General features: G+C 35.2%; 1 protein-coding gene and 2 pseudogenes across 1 annotated transcript; 2 read left to right on the forward strand and 1 right to left on the reverse strand.

The window, feature by feature from the left end:
- Nucleotides 1-308: 308 nt before the first annotated feature.
- Nucleotides 309-2,120, reverse strand: LOC139817158 (uncharacterized; annotated as a pseudogene).
- An 826-nt stretch (nucleotides 2,121-2,946) lies between these two features.
- Nucleotides 2,947-9,660, forward strand: LOC139817786 (jmjC domain-containing histone demethylation protein 1-like; annotated as a pseudogene).
- A 640-nt stretch (nucleotides 9,661-10,300) lies between these two features.
- On the forward strand, nucleotides 10,301-17,937 carry LOC139817787 (lysosomal aspartic protease-like). Its single transcript, XM_071786086.1, has 8 exons — nucleotides 10,301-10,489; nucleotides 15,402-15,598; nucleotides 16,110-16,285; nucleotides 16,389-16,585; nucleotides 16,709-16,831; nucleotides 16,914-17,046; nucleotides 17,178-17,270; nucleotides 17,346-17,937. The coding sequence occupies exons 1-8, from the start codon at nucleotides 10,416-10,418 to the stop codon at nucleotides 17,616-17,618; spliced, it is 1,266 nt and encodes a 421-aa protein (XP_071642187.1). The 5' UTR covers nucleotides 10,301-10,415; the 3' UTR covers nucleotides 17,619-17,937.
- Nucleotides 17,938-22,512: the final 4,575 nt, after the last annotated feature.

Genomic DNA, 22,512 nt, shown 5'->3' on the forward strand with positions numbered 1-22,512 from the left:
CCCTTAACAATTGACAATCAAGCTCGTTCATTCGATTGATTCAAACCGCTGGGAAACGTTTCAAGCTCACCTTGGTTTTACATCTCGAATATCGCATATATAAAGCGTTTATTTTATTAAAACTATTTGCTTCTTAAATTCAATAAGCCATTACGAGAAGCTTTGCGTTCGGTCAATAATAATTTATTAAAAAATATGTGTGTTATTGTTCTCGTAACATACAATTGTCTATATTTCAATAAGTAATATTTGTATGGTGTATACTTGTATACGATACAATCTCTGCATATGGAAATATTCTTTGCGTTTACACTGTATTTAATCTAACCTAGTTCTGCTAAGACGGAATCAAGGCCCTCCTGCAGGCTGATACTATCTTCTTGCTGCTTTACCAAATTGTCCTTTTGATTCTGTCTACTTGCGCTTTCAGCAGGTAGTTGCCCTTTTTCAAGGCTGCCAGTCGTCCCTCGTGCTTGTAAACTCGTTTCTAAAAAAAAGAAATAAATATTCAGGAACAAAATCCAGAAATTTAATTGCAATATCTTCGTTTGCAATGGCAACTCACTTGCAAATTGCCTTTGCGCTTCTCGATAGGTGCTTGATCGTCGTCAGACTCGGAATCTTCTTCCTCCGATTCCTCAGACTCCGACTCTTCCTCCGACTCCGTTTCCTCCTCTTCCTCCTCCTCTTCTTCTTCCTCTTCGTCATCGTCGGTATCCCCCATTAGCTTCGCCATCTTGTCCATTTGCTTCTGCAGCTGCTTGTATTTCTTCTTTTCTTCCACCAGTAATTTTGGCTGCTGTTTGATCTGCTCCTTCAGCGCGTGCCTCTCTTTCCTAGCGTTCACAGCCTTGTCCCTATTTAGACAATTTGTTATACAATAATTTTCTGTGTTATTTAATGTATTATCGATACGGTTACTCATTGCGAGTTGAATAAATCGCGGAAACCTCGTCATCGTACTCACTTGAAATTCTTAATTTTCGAAATGAGAAGCTTGATCTCCCTCTGCGCGCGTTTTTCCGCTCCGGCTTTAGGATCCTCGTCTTCCTCTTCTTCTTCCGTGCTCTCCTCTTCCTCCTCGCTCGTGCTGCAAACATCTTGTTTGTCTACACTCTTTTGCGACGCGATCCTAGCTACGTCTTTCGCGTTTGGACAACCAGCCAGTGCCATTCCTGAAACATTGTACCATCCTACGTCTTCCCAATCCTCTTCTAACTCCACTATCGGCTCGCAATCAGCTTCAATCGGCGTAAGCTCTTCTTCTGACAAGCAAAGCAAGGAAAAGCGAAGCGAAAAAGCGTGATTAATATAAGCGTTGATATAAAGCATAAGAAATAGATATGAGATTCGCATAGAATTGATAATAACGTTTTGTTTGAAAAGCGATTACATTCAAGGGTAATTAGGAAGAGATTGCAGGACAACACGATTAATATAGCTCAGCTAGCTTTAAAAGCAAAGCTACACTTTTAATTACGCACCAACCTTCATACGCTTTTCTAGCGTCGCATACATTCTTCTCATTTCTTCCAACTCGTTTCTAGCCTTGTCTCTTTTCTCGGCGGCGGTGGCAAAATCTTTCTCCGCTTTTTCTGCGTCCTTTCTCGCTTGTTGCACTTCCTGTCTCAAGGATTCCGTGAGTTTCTCATCCTGTTGCTTGTTTTCCTGTGCATTCTTTTGTAGCTTCATATGTTCCACTTCTGCCTCAAGATTCAAAATTCTTGCCTACACATATTAGCTCGGTAAGAAATTATCTTTATCTTAAGCTATATTTATTTCTATTAAAATCCTTAGCTATTTTTTTTAACCCTCTAATTTTTCCTCATTCCAGCAAGTCGCTGGGTTGCCTTGTTTGAATAAGATTATAAAGGATTTCAAATAGAATTGGGCAGAGTGAACTTACATATGTTATTGAAAACTTTTTCCAAAATATCAAATGTCAATGGCTTTTCAGCCTTATTACCTGCAATCGCTTATTGTCTCGTTCCAAGACTTCTTTATTCCTAAGTTCCATCGCGAGCATCTGCTAAGTGCTTTGCAAATCATCCCTAACGGCATCGATGTCATCCATCTTGTCCTGAATAGCATCGTCTACGGGCGTTTTCTCGGTTTTTTGAATCTACTCCTCGATGGTCATTTGTCGTCGAAACTTCCTCAGTCCTTCCAGTATCGGCTTAGAACGGTCGTTCGTTCTTACACTCTTGAGCTTTACACCATCCTGGATCTGTTTCAGTAGTTGATTGTGCATATTCGATTATTCGGATTCGAATACGAAGTGGGCCTTGCCTGGCGGAAAGAGACAATCAATCAAAATAAAAACGGCTATATATTGTTGCCATTTCATTGCGTTATGTTTTAATAAAGAAAACACGAAGTTCTTATATACACGAAGTATTTCATATGCCGCCTTGCAGTAACAAAAAAATTAGTATTTTCCAAATCATAACATAAAAATATAGTTTTACATTATTTCAAATTATATTAGATACATTACAGACTCAAAAAGGGCGATCTTAAAGATGTACGCAAATCATAAAATCATATTTCTGACTTATTTTAAAGTCTAGTTAGACTTATTTTTAAAGTTCGAAAAATGATAATAATTGCCTTACTTTTTTTGAAATTCTTTTGTAGCTAAAGAATGATATTATACGTGATACTATAATCAGTATAATGATACTATAAATTACTAGATATATACTATAAATTTAATAGATCATTTCGCTTTGCTTGACGAAAGACGTCATGTAGAATTTTATGAGAACCATTGATTGATACTTAACACTTCGCATCAACACACGTATCTTTAATAGAAGAGAACGACGAGTGTCACCCGCCTCTTACAATTAGTGACGTTTTCGTATCCTGTCGAGGACATCTATTCGGAGAGTGAAAGATCCTGATCGCTGCTCGCTCGTGTGAGGGGAGAAAGGGGAGAGTGGGATGTTGGTAAACCCATTGAGAAACATGAAGACACCAGTTAATTCAACGGTAATCAATTAACAGTTTAATTAATCTAAAAGTTTAACAAGGAGCGCTTGTTGAATGTGATCTTATTAGAACTTAGTCATACCAAAAGTTAGAGAATTACGTACAATCGCCTGCACTAGTGCGACAAGTAGATTGGGTAGACCTAGTGTGGCCGAGGCATCTGAAGGAGGCTCAGGTGGAGTCTATCAATCTCCTAAAAAACATGATGTACCCGAAAGTACAGAAGTATTGTTTAATGTCGGTAAAGAGTTGTTACACTGACTTTCACGTTGATTTTGGTGGTACGAGCGTGTGGTATCACATCCTGCGTGGTGGCAAAATCTTTTGGTTGATTCCACCCACGGAGAAAAACTTGACTCTTTATCAGGAGTTGGTGCTGAGTGGCAAACAATCGGATGTATTCTTTGGTGATATGGTAGACAGATGTGGCAGGATAACCCTAAATGCTGGCATGACTCTTTTTATACCGACCGGTTGGATACACGCAGTGTATACGCCTCAAGACTCTTTGGTCTTCGGTGGAAATTTCCTTCATAGCTTCGGTGTAGAAAAGCAGTTGAAAATGGCGCAAGTGGAGGAGCATACAAAAGTACCACAAAAATTCCGATATCCATTTTTTACAAAAATGTTATGGTAAGAATGAACCCAATATATTTTATACCATTAAATTCGATATATACATGCTATTCTTTGTATATTGTAAAGATTCGTGTATTGCCGCAGGTATGTCCTCGAAAGATACGTGCACGTGCTCTTGCGTAGAAGTCACTTGGATATATCCGAATCGCAGCGGCAGCATTTAATCCCGCAACAGCTGCAAGAGCACATACATATCACGCCGTACGAGTTACATGGCTTGAAAGCAATAGTAATGTATCTACATTCATTGCCGTCGACAAAGAAGAACGTTCCGGAATTGATACGCGATCCGGTCGCTCTCATTCACGATGTCCGATGTTTGGTGGAAAAGCATAGACATGATAATCCAGAAGCGGCTGTGACGGGCAATCCTGTGTTACCACCACCACCACCTTTGAGTATCGCTGATAGGGTATTTATCATTCATTATCTTAAATTGAAACAAATACATTTGATCAATTTGATAAAGAACATAAAAGCAAGTAAAAGCCAGCACCGATGGTGAAGCAAAAGTAATATTATACAATAAGGTATATATCTTGAAAATACAATTACATAACAAACGTTTTGGTCTTAGGTTTAGATTCTCCTCAGTGTAAAAAATAATGAAATGCACTTACAATGATATTAATAGATAGTCATCGTATGGTAGTCGATAGTCATATTGGTAAAAACGAATACCGACGTCAAAACGCAAAAGTGTCTGCTGCCTTATAAAAGAAAAATTAAAATAAGTGACTAGCAAAATTAATAAGTAAAAAGTTCTTAAAACGAATATGAAACTTGCTTACCTAACAGTCAATTTATGAAATTCTTTGACATCAGTATTCGGTATGGTCTATTAGTCTATATATCGAACATCTTACAGACTAAACCAGTCTTATCTAATTAATGAGTTAATTTTAAAAATGTATACAGATACGTACTATAAGTATATAAGCTAAGCTATCTAAGCAAACAGAAACAAATAATATAAGTAAAAACATAAAAACACATTATACATATATGTGAAAGTCTCTCAATAATTCGTAAATACTCGTTGCTGAGTATCTAATGTATCCTCTTATAGGTTAATACTGTTAACTTAACGTTTTATATGGAACATTTTAAAAATTCTGTTTTATATAAGATTTCTCTGTTCAAAATTTTAATATTGTCCCAATCAAACTCGTGTCCTGTCAATCTGTGTTGAGAAACAATAGAGTAATTTTTTACATTCCTACTAAGTTGATAGCAATGTTCTTTAATATGAATACCAAACTGTCTGCTAGTCTGACCAATATAAGCATAATTTTGTCAATAAATCTTGTACAACACACCATTTGGTGCGTCATCCGGTAATTTATCCTCGTAAGGTTTGATCAAGAAGTTGAATTTATTTGAGTCAACGTACAAAGTGTGAAGATTAAACTTTTTAATATTATTACGTAAACTCTCTGAAAACTTATGAATGTAAGGTATAATAAATAAATCAATCAGTGTCATATAAAAATAGAATGTATATGTATTTTCAAGAAATGTACCTTTCTGTACAATATTACTTTCGCTTCACGTCGGCGCCAACTCTTACTTGTTTCTATGTGTACTTTATTAATTTGACTGTGTATCTGGAGAGCTTCATTTTTGTATTTGTATAATATTTCTTATCTAATTTCTTTTTGCTATGTTTTCTTTTTCAGGAATGCCTGAGAGTAACAAGAAAAGGTTTTGTAAAAAGACATCACTCGGACAAGTCTGAAAGAGCGTTTCCACGCAGAAGACGAACCAGATGCAAAAAGTGTGAGGCTTGCACTAGACAAGATTGTCGGGAGTGTGTGTTTTGCCAAGATATGGTCAAATTTGGAGGCAGTGGGCGCGCTAAGCAAACGTGTTTCATGCGTCAATGTCTTAGGCCCATGCTTCCAGTCACGTCATCCTGTAAAGTATGTAATTTAGATGGTTGGAAACAACCACCTGCACCATTGACGGGTATGTACAATTTGCAACCAATTAAATATAACTTGTTTTTATAATTTTTTTAAATAAATTTTTGGGTCATATATCTTGAATCCTTTATTCACTTTACACATTTTTTATTTACTATTATAAATTATTATTATATTATAATATAATTTTATACTGACAAATTAAAACATTTTAAAACATATATTTTAAATCTTTATATAATTTAAAAATTATATGTGTAAGCTATGTCACTCTCTCCCCATAAGTCGAACATTTAAATAATTTCAGGTAAACCGTTTCCCACAACACTATCTACATACTTTAATGGAGTGTTCAATCTGCTTCGACATCGTACATCCAGAATGTATAGGTTTGAACTCCAAGGAGGTAACCGTCAATGATGATTTACCAAATAGTTGGGAGTGTCCACAGTGTTGCGAGCAAGGTCGAAACTTGGATTATCGGCCGCGTCAGCAAAGGGGTCGCACGCGAAAATTATCAGTATCCAGCGCAGTCTCCTCAGCACCGACCACGGATTCCGAGCGGGCAATGACACCAAGTAAACGATCGAGACTTGATCCCAACGAGGTACATTAATTCTTACATAGAAATTATTTAAAAAAACCCTGCAGTGGAATAATTTTTGCGTGGTTGAATCTCCAGATAAGCCGCGTTGTATAGAGCGTTGCTGTATACATTTCGCGTGCTTTATCTTTCTCAGGCGTGGAATGATTCGCCCGGAGAACCAGCCGAAGGTGAACAGAGAATGACGCAGCAGCGTACCCAATTAGCTATGCAATTGATTGCCTCGAGCAGCAGATCTTTGGTGAGGCCGCACGTGGTAGTTAGATCAGCGCCGCTGCCGCCTATCCAAGAAACGGACGGCGAATCGAACGAGCATCAGAATTTGGTGTACAACAAGGTAGTGGTGCTTGCGGTATTTCGATTTCTTAACATAAAGGATCTGCTTAATTGTGCCTTGGTTTGCCGTACCTGGGCAAGATACGGTATAGATTCCAGCCTGTGGAAGAAACTGAACTTGTCACACTATAAACTCCGTTCCTTACACTTGACGGTTATCATCAGACGTCAACCCGAATGTCTTTCGCTGGACTGGACCAACATCAATAAGATGCAATTAGCTTGGCTGCTGAGCAGATTGCCGCAGTTACGAACGTTGTCCCTTCAGGGCTGTACTTGGGCCGGCGTTCGTGCCCTGAAGAGTTGCAGCTGTCCGCCTCTAGAAAAATTGAATCTGAATTATGTTACCTCTTTGAATGACGCTGTCTTGCAAGAAATTTTGGACTCACCAACGGATTCAAGACCTGGCCTTATTGACAAAACATCACGATTGAAGCATCTCAAGAATCTGTCTTTAGCCGGATGCGATCTTACGGATCGAGGCGTGAGATATATAGTCCAGCATCTGTTGGATCTTGAGACCTTAGACCTCTCCTCGATCGGCAGGCTCACCGATTCCGGAGTGGCGCACCTGACGTCGCTGCCAAACCTGGGATCGTTGAACTTAGCAAACTGCAAATTGCTCACCGAAACGACTCTTGATCACCTGACGAGATGTAAGGCGCTAAAACGCCTGGACCTGCGACACACGACTCAAGTATCGACGCAAGCCGTTATCAAGTTCGCTGCTAAAAGCGAGCACAATTTGCATGTAACGGACGTTAAGTTGGTGGAGGAGAAGAAGAAGGTCAAAGCTGAAATTGTGGACACGTGAAAGAGCATTGTGCTCACCCGCAAACTATTGTTCAGTGCAATCCGGTTATCGTCGCGTAAGAACACTGCTTGCAAAGAATTAGAGCCATGATAAATAGTACATGCTACGATCAGTGATTATTTATTTTACACAAGAGAATCTATAGGCATCATTACAAGGTGCATCCTTATGATGCAATAGAAAGGACCTGACTAGCATAGAATTTCTATTCGGATAACACTTACCTTTACCGACGTAAAACCAAACGCAATTTTGACAAGAACGATTCCTTCGCAACTTGGATTTATTATTCTTTTCATTTTTCTTATTGCAGATATTTATCTATTCTATCGTGTAGTTCATGTAGATATATGTTTATGTATTTTTCACTGAATGTCGTTTTAAAAACAAATCTAATTTATTTACATTTTTTCTTTGAAACAATATCGAGAGGAAGTGGCGCTATTTTATTGCAGTTTTATGATTCTTTTGTGTATCTCTGTAACTAAAACTTGAACTTGGATCTTATTAAATATCATTAAACTAATTGAAAAATATAGTTCTGTTATTCACTTATCATCTTAAAGTTTAATTTGCGAAATTGACTCCAAATTTGTCATTAAAAGGACATTCAGTAATTTGGAATGTATACTCACGCGCCGCATACATATACGTAAGACACATATGTTATAATTAATATGTATTATTATGTATAATAATAATATATATTGCAATTACGTATACATGCATATATACACGGAAAAAAAGTGAAGTTGCTTCAATTAAACATCGACGTCACGGGCTGCCACAAACATAAGTAGTTAATTCAATTGGATATTATTGAGCCAAATATTTAAATTATTAACACAATTATCTGATGTTCTTTGTTTATTAATATTGATGTTGCATCAATAGGTTTTGTCTCAATTACACTGATGCTGTTTATATAACATCATTTTTTTCTGTGTATATATGCATACATATAGATATATATGTCGCTCATTTGCACAACAATGACATAACTCAAAAATTGTCATTTTTGAACTGTTTGCAAAAGAAGGGTGAAAATCCAATACGCCGAATGAAGAGCTAATATATAGCTAGATATTTTTGTTCCTCTTCAATCAGTTATTGCACCAAAATCGCATTTAAAAGTATATTAAAAATTTTGATAATTCGAAACATTTAAACTTATTTTTTGGAAAATTTTGTTTTCTGAGTTATGTCATTGTAGCAAATGAGCGATGTATATATACACATACACACACGACTATTATAACATTGTCTGACTATAGAAGTATATACATATATACAGATATATATATGTAAATATATCTTCATTTATTTTGCATTAAATTCTGCTTAATCTATAACCTCGAAACTTTGCACAGAAATAATGTAGAATAATGATAGAAACAGTTTCCTAAACCGTATTATCTGTTTCGTACTTTAAATATTTCATAAAAATGTTAATACTTTATTATTTCATTTTTTTTCTTTCCTTTACTCAACGTTGTGTAACAGGTTGCAAAGATACATCGTATACCAAATTTGGAAAAGTACGAAAATGGGTGGTATGTTGGAATTCTGTCGGATCATTATTCACATTAAAAACAGTATTTTTCGCATAGGTTGTGAAGATAGAAATTCTCAAAAATAAGTATTTATTTCGCACGAGTGTCTGAACAAACCTCGACCGAGAATTTATCGCAAAGAAAAACGATGTTTGTAATTACACACATACCGACATACACGTATGTACACATTTATCCATATAGATCATGCATCAAATCATTTACCGAAATCGACTGTATTATTTTGTAACATTACGTGATCGAAGGTAGCATGTACGTGCTTCGAATTTGGATTTCCGACCTGGATTGTATCTCGTGATGTTCTGTGCAAGCCAATGTATATATACCTGCTTTTTATATATATGCACGTTCCAGTTGTAATTTTTCTTTTTCTCATTTTTGTTCTTTCTTTAAATGTTCCATTTACGATTTCATGTAAAAACAACAAGAATTATTGGAGAACTGACTCGTCAAGTGCCATCGTGAAATTATGTCCGTTCTCATCATTATGTTCCAGCGCGTCGAATAATGAATTCATTGCGATCATGCGTGTTTGTATAATAATATTTTGAAGAAGGTATATTGCGGTAGCAAATATCGTTCTCACGAGTTTTATGTGTTGCTATCCTTGCGCTGATAGACATTGTCGCGAGAAAAAGTTGTTCTTATTTTTTTCTACACAATTTAAATTTCAGCAATTTTAAAAAATCGCCACGATGTAACACATTGTATAAATGTAATCCATGGAGAACAATAGCGATCTCTGATTCCCAAATATAATTTTTATTTGTAAAAGGCGATCTACTTTTCTCTCTTCCTGTCTCTCTCTCTGTTGCGTCGTGGTAATCAACTTCGTGTTAATCGACGCGGAGTTGCATAGGTGAGTATATAATATGTACATACAAACGCTCCTCATTTATATCGACACGATAAATACCGTATATAGAGATCGCGCTTCCAACTTTTTGGAATCGCCATAGAATTCGCGATCTTTGATCTTGAAATACTTCAATGAACCCAACAATTGTACCAAGCCGGATTTGAAAGCCCGAATTCTTAGAAATTCGAGAAATTCTTGGAAATGTAAAATATTCTTGACAATTGAGAAAATTCTTGGAAACTGACAAAATTCTTTATGTTGATAATAGTTCTTAAATTTGACAAATTCTTTATGTTGATAAAACTCTTAAATCTGATAAATTCTTTATGTTGATAAAATTCTTAAATTTTCGGCAACTGACCAATCGCATTGGTCAATTGCCGAATTGCTTAAATATGATTAGTCAATTTTATTTCTCCATCTCGAAGCGATTTCTAATATCGTTCGAACACAAAGCTTTGGAATGCTTCGCTTGTTTTTCTGCCCTCCTGCCCCCACCTTCTTATAAGCACAAGGACATATACGCACATTTGTATATAAGGGAACGCTCAGCAATTTGACTGCCTGTTCTTCGTCTGTACGTATCGGTTGTGGATTGACTCGCAGTTCTAACGGTCCTAAAACAATTTTCACTTTCGTATAACTTCAGTCGCCGAGAAATTCAGGAAACATGTATCGGCTCTTTGTGACGATGACGGTAATCACGGTAATCATCTTCGCGTCAATCAACGCGGAGGTGTATAAGTGAGTACATATATTATACATATATATACAAACGATCCACATTTATATCGACACGATGAATTATAATACCGTACAGAGATCGCGCTTCCAACTACTTGGAATCGCCGCAGAATTCGCGATAAATAATTATCAAATCAATTTCAAAACTATAATTGTATCAAATCTGTAAGAAAAACGCATTTTGAAAATCGGAATAAAGTGAGCTATGTACATACATTCGCGTTTATACATATACGTATCTATATATATAAGTCACGTCTGTCTGTCTGTCTGTCTGTCTGTCTGTATGTACGCGAACTACTCATTCGTTAGTGGACCGAATTTTTACCAAAAGTATATGAAACAGGGGTAGAATTTCCCGGGGATGAAAATGTCGCGGCCAATTTTTTGCTACCGATTTTCTGGAAACCGATTTCTCTAATTTTTCGGGAAATAATTGACCGAATTTAAAAGAATTATATATAAAACAGGGGTAGAATTTTCCGGGGAGTGCTATAAAGTGTATAATTTTTCGTTACCGATCTTTTTGGAAGCCGGTTACAAAATTTTTCCAATTTTTCGGAAATTAATTGATCGAATCTTAAAGAATTATATGAAGTAGGGGTAAAATTTCCCGGGGATTGCCATAAAGTATATAATTTTTTGTTACCGATCTTTGGGGAAATCGGTATCAGAAAATTTTCTAATTTTTCGGAAATTAATTGACTGAATCTCAAAGAATTGTATATGCTAATTTTTTTGAAACCGCGAGTTTAATTTTTCATTAATGTACTGATTTTCTTGAAACGTTTCCGATATTTAAAAAAATATACGTGATTTTTTAAAAAATGTACATTAGAAGACGGTCAGGATGATCTATTGCTAAGAGCAGCACTAAATTATGAAATGGAGAAAGCTGCAAAGGCAAAAAAAAAATAAATTTTTTTTTATAATTTTCGGGAATTAAATTGTTCATAGGTCGATTAGTTTTAAATGAAATATGTTGTATGTAGGATTTGTTACCGATTTTCTGGAAACCGGTTTTTCTAATTTTTCGGGAAATAATTGACCGAATTTTAAAGAGTTATATATGAAACAGGGGTAGAATTTTTCGGGGAGTGCTATAAAGTGTATAATTTTTTGTTACCGATCTTTTTGGAAACCGCGGTATCAGAAATTTTTCAAATTTTTCGGGATTTAACCAGTCACTTCAATTCGTGACTGTCGTGAGCGATTAAGACCGGTTTTTGGAAACCGGTCACGAAATTTTTCCAATTTCTCGGAAAATAACAAGTAATTCGCGGTCAGACAGACAGACATACGTACAGACGTCAGGTACTTATATATATAGATAGAGGTAGAAAGAACTAAAGAATGTAATAGAATTAGAAAAATTGCTAATAGTAAAGATGGTTTACGATTTCTGTTAAAAAAAAATATACGTGATTGCTTCAATTTCCGCAAACTTTGAGATATCAAGCTGAATTTTTTTATGGATAATTTTTTTAATGGATAAATTTTATGGATAATTTTTTGTTGAGAAATAATAAGTATTAATTAATCGATTTTTTTTAAACCAGTGCCAAAATTTTTAAAATTTTTGGAGGATAAGTTTAATTTTTTATTAATGGATCGATTTTCTTGAAACCGGTGCCAAAATTTTTCTAATTTTTTGTTGATGATTTTGATGAAATTGGTACCAAAAAATTACTAATTTTATGGAGATGGCTACTATGGAATTGAAAATTGGGTTTTATGAAGTTCTATTGGTACTCCTAATTAATGAGTGAGTTTGGGGAGAGGGGAATAGATTTTGAGCTCGCGCGAAGCGCGGGCGAAAAATCTAGTCTATATATATAAGTACCGTCCGTCTGTCTGTCTGTCTGTATGTACGCGAACTACTCATTCGTTAGTGGACCGAATTTTTACCAAAAGTATATGAAACAGGGGTAGAATTTCCCGGGGATGAAAATGTCGTGGCCATTTTTTTGCTACCGATTTTCTGGAAACCGATTTTTTTAATTCTTCTAATTTTTCGGGAAATAATTGACTGAATTTAAAAGAATTATATATGAAACAGGGGTAGAATTTTCCGGGGAGTGCTATAAAGTGTATAATTTTTCGTTACCGATCTTTTTGAAAGCCGGTTACAAAATTATTTCAATTTTTGGGGAAATAATTGACCGAATCTAAAAAAATTGTGTATGAAGTAGGGGTAGAATTTCCCGGGGATTGCCATAAAGTGTATAATTTTTCGTTACCGATTTTTAGGGAAATTGGTATCAGAAAATTTTCCAATTTTTCGGAAATTAATTGACCGAATCTCAAACAATTGTATATGAAATAGAGGTAGAATTTTCTGGGGAGTGATATAAAGTGTATTATTTTTTGTTACCGATCTTTTTGGAAACCGGTTACAAAATTTTTCCAATTTCTCGGAAAATAATTGAATCTTAAAGAATTACATATGAAATAAAGGTAGAATTTCCCCGGGATTGCTATAAAATGTATAATTTTTTGTTACCGATTTTTTTGGAAACCGGTTACAAATTTTTTGAAATTTTTCGGGAATTAATTGACCAAATCTTAAAGAATTATATATGAAATAGCAGTCGTGTCAAAATTTTTTTAATTGTTGGAGGATAAGTTATTTTTTATTAATGGATAATTTTTCATTAATGAATTGATTTTCTTGAAACCGGTTACAAAGTTTTTCCAATTTTTCTAAAAAGGTTTTCGATTTTTGTTTAAAAAAATGTAGGTACGTGATTGTTCTAATTTCCTCAAATTTTGAGATATTAGCTAAATTTTTTTAAAGATAATTTTTCGTTACTTTCTTAAAAACAATGCCCAAATTTTTCTAATTTTTCGGGGATGGCGAAGATGTGTACACGGAGAAGAAGTTACGGTTGCTACAACAGAATAATGCTGTTAATTTTCGCCCATCCATACAAAAGGGTTATGGAAACCATAGTACTCTGGAAGTGACCTATGGTTTCCATATGGTTTCCATATGGTTGCTCTAACCTTAGTGAGGGTAGCTACTATATGGATGTTGCAACCATAATATATGGATGTTACAACCATAATGAACAATTATTCACCCGACAAAAAAAAATTATTTATTTCGAAATTTTATTACTATTTTTTAACTAAATTTGTTTCTTAAGATGCAGTCTATGATTATAAATATTTTCTCGTATTTAAAAACACATATAAAAACACATACCTTGGTGGGATTCGAACTCGGGACCTCTGGATCGTGAGCCAACTGCCTTACGTGGTAGACCACTTCTTAATTTAATGTTAGTGTTATATTTAGTCTACATATGTCAACCAGCGCAAATATATAATTTTTCAAAAATCATCTTAAGAAACAAATTCAGTTTAAAAAAAGCAATAAAATTTTGAATTGGATATATGATATAATATTTCTTATAATGTCGGGTGAATGTCAGAAACCAGTGTCGGCTCATTACGAAATTTTGTGTTCGTAAATATATTTATGAAAAAAGTATATTTATAAAGGCCTATCTACATAAGACGCAGAACGCGAGTCGCAAGACACACGCACAGTCTACATGTCAATCTAACCTCTATACACAAAGAGGTTAGATTGACATGTAGACTGTGTGTGTGCTTGCGACTCGCGTTCTGCGTCTTATGTAGATAGGCCTTAAAGTTAAAACATCCTTATCAAATCCACTTTATTCTATGCAGAAATTCTTTTGCGCGCGCAATGGAACTAAACTCTCAATCATGCAGTGATTCAGTGCTGTACCGTGCAGCTATATCTTATGGATCTCTCAACCATAATAATTGTGCTGCAGACCACATAAGAGGGATAGCAATAATCCTTTGGTTGAGGCAACCATATACGAGGGTATTATAACCGAATGTTACGTATCGTAAAAACTACGGTTATGACAACTGTATAAATGGGCATATCTTAACAGCTACATTGAATGTAATATCAATTTAACTTGAATTTACATCCATTTCTCTTTTAATCATAGAGAACATTGTTGTAACAACCGTAACAATTTTCTCCGTGTATAATTTTTCATAATCAATTTTTTGGAAACCGGTTTCAAAATTTTCTAATTTTTTTAGGATGGCTACGATGAGTTTATAGAAAAATTGCTAATAATAAAAAGGTTTCCGATTTTTGCTCCAATTTCCGTAAATTTTGAGATATCAAGCTAAATTTTTTTTAATGGATAATTTTTATAGATAATTTTTCGTTACCGATTTTTGTGAAAACCGGTTACAAAATTTTTCAAATTTCTCGGGAGTTAATTGATCGAATTTCAAAGAATTGTATATGAAATAAAGGTAGAATTTCCTGGGGTTTGCTATAAAGTGTATAATTTTTTGTTACCAATTTTTTTGGGAACCGGTTACAAAATTTTTCGGGAATTAATTAACCAAATCTTAAAGAATTATATATGAAATAGGAGTCAAAATTTTTTTAATTTTTGGAGGATAAGTTTATTTTTTTATTAATGAATAATTTTTCATTAAGAATTGATTTTTTTTTAAACCAGTGCCAAATTTTTCTAAGTTTTCGATGATTTCGAAAAAAAAAATAAAATAGAAGAAAATAAAAGAGAGTTAATAATGGTGGATCAACGGAGGGTAAAAACGCGCGAGGCACGAGCAAAAATAAAATTTAAAGACTTTAATATAAGAGATTACATTTTTGAAATATTTGACAATATGCTAATCTGCATCTATTATATTATCTATTTTTTTTTATTAAAAAAAAAAAAAATTCGAAGAGATGTAGGTTAGAGTTTGAGGAGAAAGAATATCAAAGGTGCTCCTAATTAATGAGTGAGTTTGGGGAAAGGGGAATAGATTTTGAGCCCGCGCGAAGCGCGGGCGAAAAATCTAGTATAATATAATGGAAGTTTTTTTATGTTGCTTCAAGAATTCCGTTATACAAGACAAACCCACGACTCCGTTCGGATACGGCAACCGTACCTCTGATCAATTGGAGAAATTTTCAATACTGCGGTACTATCGAAATTGGTACGCCACCGCAGACATTTAAAGTACTTTTCGATACTGGTTCCTCCGATCTCTGGGTACTATCCAAAATCTGCAACGTCAGCCAACCTGCTTGCTGTGAGTATATCATAACATCGCTACCTCCCCGATATTCTATTATTTTTATATGTACATTTGTATTAAAAAAAATTAATGTTTTAAGTATTAAAATAATCTTAATTATTTTTTTCTCGTTTAATGATTAATATCAAGTAAAAATATAAGATAAGAATAATGCTGTAGAATTGTATCTATTCCATTTACATTTCAAGTAAAGTTATAATATCTTTAAAGTAACCGTTTCAAAGATTCGAGTCAGTGGTAAGGTAAATATTATGTAGCTAAGTTCCATACTTACATACTCTCTTATTTACATTATTTAGCACACTAACTTTAAAGATACAAATAATTTTTTATACAAAACAGCTCACATGTTAAAGTAAATATATATACATAAATATATTTAACTGAATATATATTTGATGATTTAACTACTGTTAGTTATATATTTAGATTAATAAAGGGAAATTTTTATATTTCTAGACTTTTCAATATTAACTAATTTAATTATATTTATTACTTTTTGCAGTGAACCATAATAAGTATGATCATACAAAATCCACCACATATATATCTAATATATCACAGAATGATGCATTTTATCTTAATGATTACAAAAAACATGGCCGTATGGCAGTCCTTGTCTACCGATGTAATAATTGTAAGTCATCGTCAAATAAATGGTCCGACTTAATTCTAATTATAGTCATAATTTATGAAAGTTTTCTAAGGAACACATGTTGCTGTTATTCTCCGAAAAAAAAAACGCGCGCAATTATACTTTATTAATAATATCAATGTTTCGCAGATTGCTGGCCTTAAGGTTTCAAACCAGACATTCGGAGTAGCGCACGATTTCTTGACAAGTTTTTGGGACTCTGCACAATGCGACGGCGTTCTAGGGATGGGTTATCCAGCCTTATTTGACTTTGCGTTTACTACTGTCTTTCAACAGATGATTAAACACGTGGTGTCCCAACCAATTTTTAGCTTCTATCTAAATCGGTATGTATCTTTTCGTATGCCTCACGTGTGTTTAATACTATTTTCTTAATTACATACTTTGGCTTTCCATGCAATGTAAAATGCAAATGTATAAACAATGTAAAAAATATACAATCTATACAGAAATCACACGGACGTGATCGGCGGTGAACTGATATTGGGTGGCACCGATCCTTCCCATTACGAGGGCGAGTTTACGTATGTTAATGTTACTGAAAAAAAATACTGGCAAATTATTATGGATAAGTATGTAGTTTCTTTTTCTAAATTATACGTATGTCAACCACGGATTATATGTCAGCTAATTGGTAATGCTATTCCACTGTAGGATTCAAGTAAAAAATTACATCTTTTGCTCGGAAAGCTGTCAAGCTAGCGTCGACACGGGTGTTTCTATGATAGGTGGACCACCGTTGGATATCGCAGTTATTAACAGAGAACTTGGTGTTAAAAATGGAACAGTAAATAATAGATCCTTTTCGTTAATGGCAGCTTTCACAATTATCTTAAATAAATTATTAAAATAAATTAATAAATGTTTGATAAGTTCGGATTATTAATATGGATTATTAACATTGACCTTTGTTTAAAGGTGGAGTGCGACAAGATTTCTAAATTGCCCGATATCAATTTCATCATAGGTGGTAAGACGTTTCAACTCACTGGTCAAGATTATATCTTGAAGGTAAAGAATATTATTATATAAAGGTTTAAATTGTTTTTAGAATAAAAATATCATGCCATATTTAATGTGTTATAGATTACAGGAGGCGAAATAGATGTTTGCATTCCCGTTTTCCAAGGGGTTATTCCGGATAAAGAAGTAAAGTGGATTTTGGGCTATCCATTTGTTGGTCGGTACTACACTACGTTTGACATGAGGAACAACCGAGTGGGATTCGCATTGCAAAGAAAACCTTTGCCAGAGAAACCTTTGCCAGAGAAACCTTTGCCAGAGAAACCTTTGCCTTCTCCCGTGTCATGGTCGACATGGTTGTGCCAGCTAGTCCTTGGTTGGTCGGATTGGTGTTAGAGACAGCGTAAATCCCAGCAAACCCCCAGGCGGCGCGGAGATAGAGAGTTTAAATCTATAATAAGTGACATTACTAAACAAATAAGTCATAGTTTCTTTAGAATATCGACTGACATATAATTTTAATTTTATTTAAACTATTTATATGGTATATTTTTAAATTAATACGTATGTGAGAATTAGAAGAAAGATATGCGATATTATTTCTACCAACGATTTGGTACATCTTGTTCTTTCGGCAACTATCGAATTGTTAGATATTGTGAATACAACTTGTATATAAGTCTATTAAAATGAAGTATATATTTTTAACACTGAATATTGATTTCATATATCGCCCTTTCAGTCTCATTTTAATGTAGTATCCCGAAAAATATTATCTCGTTTAATCTTATAAATTTTCTGCTTACATACGAATACAAGATATCATATAACATTCTGCTTATATGTATAAGAGCATGACATACCGCCTTTGTAATCAATATATAACTTTTTACATTTCTTATGCTTACACAAACGTATACACGCATAAATCTTTTGCTTATTAATAAACATTATCTAAAATTTTCGACACACAGATACCAAATTGTCGATACGAAAATTATCATGTCGTATGTATTCTAATTAATAAATTGTTATAATATTGCAAAACTGGCTTAGGTATCTCACTATCGTTAATATTATAAACTTATATTTTGAAATTGTTATTTTTAGAAACTTGCATATTGTATTAACTACTGCTAGTTTTGAATAAAATATGATACACAAAGAAAGATTATCGAGTAATTTTGATACATGATGTGTAACAACGGTAATATTTTCTGGCAATACACGTTTGCAAAAATTTTATTACAACCCAATGTCTCTACTTTAATATTAAAAGAAAAAATCACATTATATAAACAATGGTAGCTAAACATTTTGGTGTTAAGCAATTTACGTTGCATTTTATTATATTTTTGCAAGAGTCTGTAAAAAAAAGGCTTCAAGTAAATCCTATGTAAAATTGATTTCTTAATTCCAAGCTAACATTTTCGGGATTTTATCGCTTATTTCTAGCTATCTGTTTTTTTAAATATTTTTTTTTGATCATTTTATTCTGATCTGGGATTAGATTGACCAACAATTAATTTCAATATGAAGGATATAGTGACGCAAGTGTATCCAGATTAAATAACTGAAAAATGCTATTGCGTTGTTAGAAACTTAATGTTTATAAAACTTTTAAAACTCTTTATCCGCTTTACCGTCCTTCTTTTCACCTTCTTATAAAGACAAGAACGTAAACACGTACTTGTATATAAGCGGTGTTCGGAACGATAGTGGTCGACTACACTCTCTCTATTGCGCGTATCGGTTATGGGGTCAGTCGATAGAAAATGACAATAAAATATTAACTTTTGTAACTTTAATCGCCAAGAAATTCAAGAAATGTGTATCGACTCTTCGTGGCAATCATGGTACTCAACTTCGTATTAATCAATGCGAAGTTACATATGTGAGTACATATTATGTACAAACATTGCACATTCATATCGACGTCCGCGTGATAAATACTGTATAGAGATCGCGCTTCCAACTTCTTGGAATCGACGCAGACTTCGCGATAAATACTTTAATAAATACGATAATTGTACACCAAATATGTAGAAAAAAACGCATTTTTAAAGTTTCAATAAAGTGAGCAGACTAAGAGATGCTTTAAGGATCCCTTTAAAGCTCTTATCTTACGTGAAATCAACGTTGTGGACAGAGCAATTTGCATTTAAGGTATTTACATTACATTCTAATGCGTAAATATATAAATGCAGGTAACATTTAATTCTTAATATCAAAAAGCAGCTTTAATAGTATTTAAATAAGAAGTGCTTGAAAATGATCAAATAAATTATCCGAAATTCGTAATTATGTTGTAAGATATTTGTTATACATTCTTGTTTATATGATACATATATGCGTATAACATAATGGAATATTCTTTATGTTGTTTCAAGAATTTTGTTATACTGGACATACACCGTTGTGAAAACGGGAAAATCTTCGACGGACAATAATATGATACAGCTCCGTTTGGCTACGGTTACTGTACCTCTGACTAATTATAAGAATGTTCAATACTATGGTATTATCAAATTGCTGTAAGTATATCATAATAATCGCCATCTCTTCGATATTTTATTATTTATACATGTAATGAAATTTATAAATAAAATGTATCTTTAATATCTCGATATGGCGTTTTTCAAATTAATAATGAATAATATTTTAGTATAAAATTTTCTGTAAAAAGTTGATTACAATGAATAACAAGAGAAACTTATTTTTATAAAATTAAATGTGCACAAATACGATTGATATTTGAATTTAATGGGCATTTATTTTCGCAAGAAAACATAATCAATTCTTTTTAATTCTCAACTGCCCGAGAGTTGTCCGCTTGACTAAGCGAACATCTTTCGCTCTCTAGATTCCCGCGACACGCTCCTTGAATACGTGCAACAATCCCGACGAGATAAATTAATTATCGATCCGGTTAGGCGGAAGCTCGCGTACTCACGAGATCCTCGACGATTCTGCTCTAATCTTGAGGTCGCTCCTCGTGCGATTCGGTCGAGAGAGACTGCCGATCGGAATGGGGGGGGGGGGATGCGGCGCGATACGCGGTGTGCCATCTCATGGAAAAAACCAATTCCGTCTGATTGCAGTCGGATTGCAACCGGTACACTAAGGTGCGCGGAGGCCGTTCGTCCTCTGCGCCGTTGCACAAAGCGTACAAGATCAGTCAGGGCAAGTCCGAGTCGGAGGAGTACGACACCCTGGGCTCGGACAGCGACACGGAAGTCGGGACCAGCAGCCGAACCGAGTCTTCCAATCACCTCGTCGATTCGCATCACTCGGCATCTGCGGCCGACTCGCGCGTCCACAGTATGCAATATTTTCACCTCTTTCTCTCTCTCTTTTTCTCTCTCTCTTTTTCTGTCTCTCTCTCTCTCTCTCTCTCTCTCTCTCTCTCTCTCTGTGTCTTTGTCTCTCTCTCTAGTCTCTCTTCCTCAGGAGTGTAGCAGTAGGATAGAAAACAGCTTCTTGAACTAGAAACAAAGGCTCCGGTTTTCTTTCATCTTTTTTTTCGACGCGGTCTCGCTGGAGATTCAGTCCTTTCAATTTTTGCTTTCGTACCCAAAAATCCTACGCCACGCTTCGATTTCCGTTTCCGCGAGGCTCGCGTTTTCCACTGCTTTTAGCTGCGAGCACTTTCGACCTACCGTCGGTTTGTTTGTTTTTCCACAGACATAATTTTGTTCGATGCACGTATATACGTGTATGCGATACACGCTTTCCTTGGCTGCAGTCTTGTCTGCACGAACCGCCTGTTATGCATCGCGCAATGTAGATCCAGGACAAAGTGCTTGCCGCGTGAGATCGCGAGAGCACTTGCGATTAATCATTTACATTCAGCGAATTAGGAATAAGAGACAAAGAGGAAATGTTTGCTTGCAGACTTCTTGTACCATGGACCAGAATCTACCAAGTCTACAGAACCCTTACCGATTTTTGAGAGAAAATCGTTTTCTGGAAGGGGAAGACCCAAGTAAGCCTATCGCCGGTTGATTATTTAATTTCTTCAATTTCTCCCACGATACTTCCGGATCTCTAAGCTAATCGTTCGTTTTTTATATTTAACACATTATTGACTATCAAAATTCGACGTTAGATCTAAATTTAAAATACATAATACTTAAACTGATTATTGATTACCCAAATTACTTAAATGCCGATAGTTAAATATATATTATCTGAACACATTTCCCAATCAATTTAGAGAAAAGGCTGTTTTACTAGATCAGGACTAGATCTTTGTTGCCTATAAATAATATTGATAATATAATTTAATTATGTGATAGTACTGTTCTATAACTTTTGGTTGAGACTACGTTTCAAGTAACGCCCGAAAGTAACGGCGCGTGGTTTGCTGGGGTGATAAATTACATAAATTCACGCAAATAATATTATTAGGCAATCAAGATCCAATTTATGACAATAAAACGGCCTTTTCTCTAAATTAATTGTATTATCATGTCGGCATTATCATATGTTTGACATTTCTTAAATTCTAAACTAAATATGTCCTATAGCTTGAAAGGTAATGAGATAAAGGAAGATCCGTTTGCATTCCAGGATGTTACAGCTGGCGCGTCATACCAGCGAGGAGGCCCGTGCCCACTTCGAGCCAATCTCCGGGCCTGGTCATCCCAAGCACAGTCGGGCTGGTCGGGCAATCCCTGTCCCAATCGGGACCAGGAGCGTGACGGATCAGGAAACCTAGAGAGCCTCAAAGGGAGGAAACCTGTTCATCCCCAAGCTGGACCCACCCTCGGGGTTCTCCGACGCGTTTGAGCTAAGCGAGGCCGAGTGCGACTTCGATCGCGGTCACAACCAGTCAACGAAACGTCCGTGACTTCGTAATCGCGGTGTAAATAGCGTGTAAAAGCCTCCGACGCGTACGCGGAAACCCCTTGCCGTAAGGTAAAAGAGAATTAAGAGAGGAGAGTTAAAAAAAAAGTAAATAGCGAGAGAATAAAAAGAAGAGTATAAAAGCAAGGGAAAAAAAATCGCGCGAGAATTTATGTAAGCATCAGCGGTCCGTCGTTTCGTTAATGCGAATTGGCGCCTGGCGTCCGATCGCCAGCCACTCAAGTGATATTATAATTCTACGTGCTCTCTCTTTCCTTCGTCCTACGCCCCGGCCTACGTTGACGAGAACGCGTCCGTCAGCTCGACCACTGTGCTCCGTAAACTGCCACCGGCCGTTTCCCGGCGAGATCGGTCCGACACGTCAAGATTATTTCTTTGCGTAACTATAATTAATTATAAAAATCTACAGTACTACGGAACC

This window comes from Temnothorax longispinosus, chromosome 8, assembly GCF_030848805.1.
Source record: "Temnothorax longispinosus isolate EJ_2023e chromosome 8, Tlon_JGU_v1, whole genome shotgun sequence".
NCBI classification, from domain to species: Eukaryota; Metazoa; Arthropoda; class Insecta; order Hymenoptera; family Formicidae; genus Temnothorax; species Temnothorax longispinosus.

Excerpts from the sequence above, each read along its gene's own strand:
- LOC139817787 (XM_071786086.1), top strand. The coding sequence starts at position 10,416 with ATGTATCGGCTCTTTGTGACGATGACGGTAATCACGGTAATCATCTTC. Across the intron at positions 16,586-16,708 it reads TTTAGCTTCTATCTAAATCG|AAATCACACGGACGTGATCG; the intron begins GTATGTATCTTT and ends CAATCTATACAG. Across the intron at positions 17,047-17,177 it reads TTGGTGTTAAAAATGGAACA|GTGGAGTGCGACAAGATTTC; the intron begins GTAAATAATAGA and ends CTTTGTTTAAAG.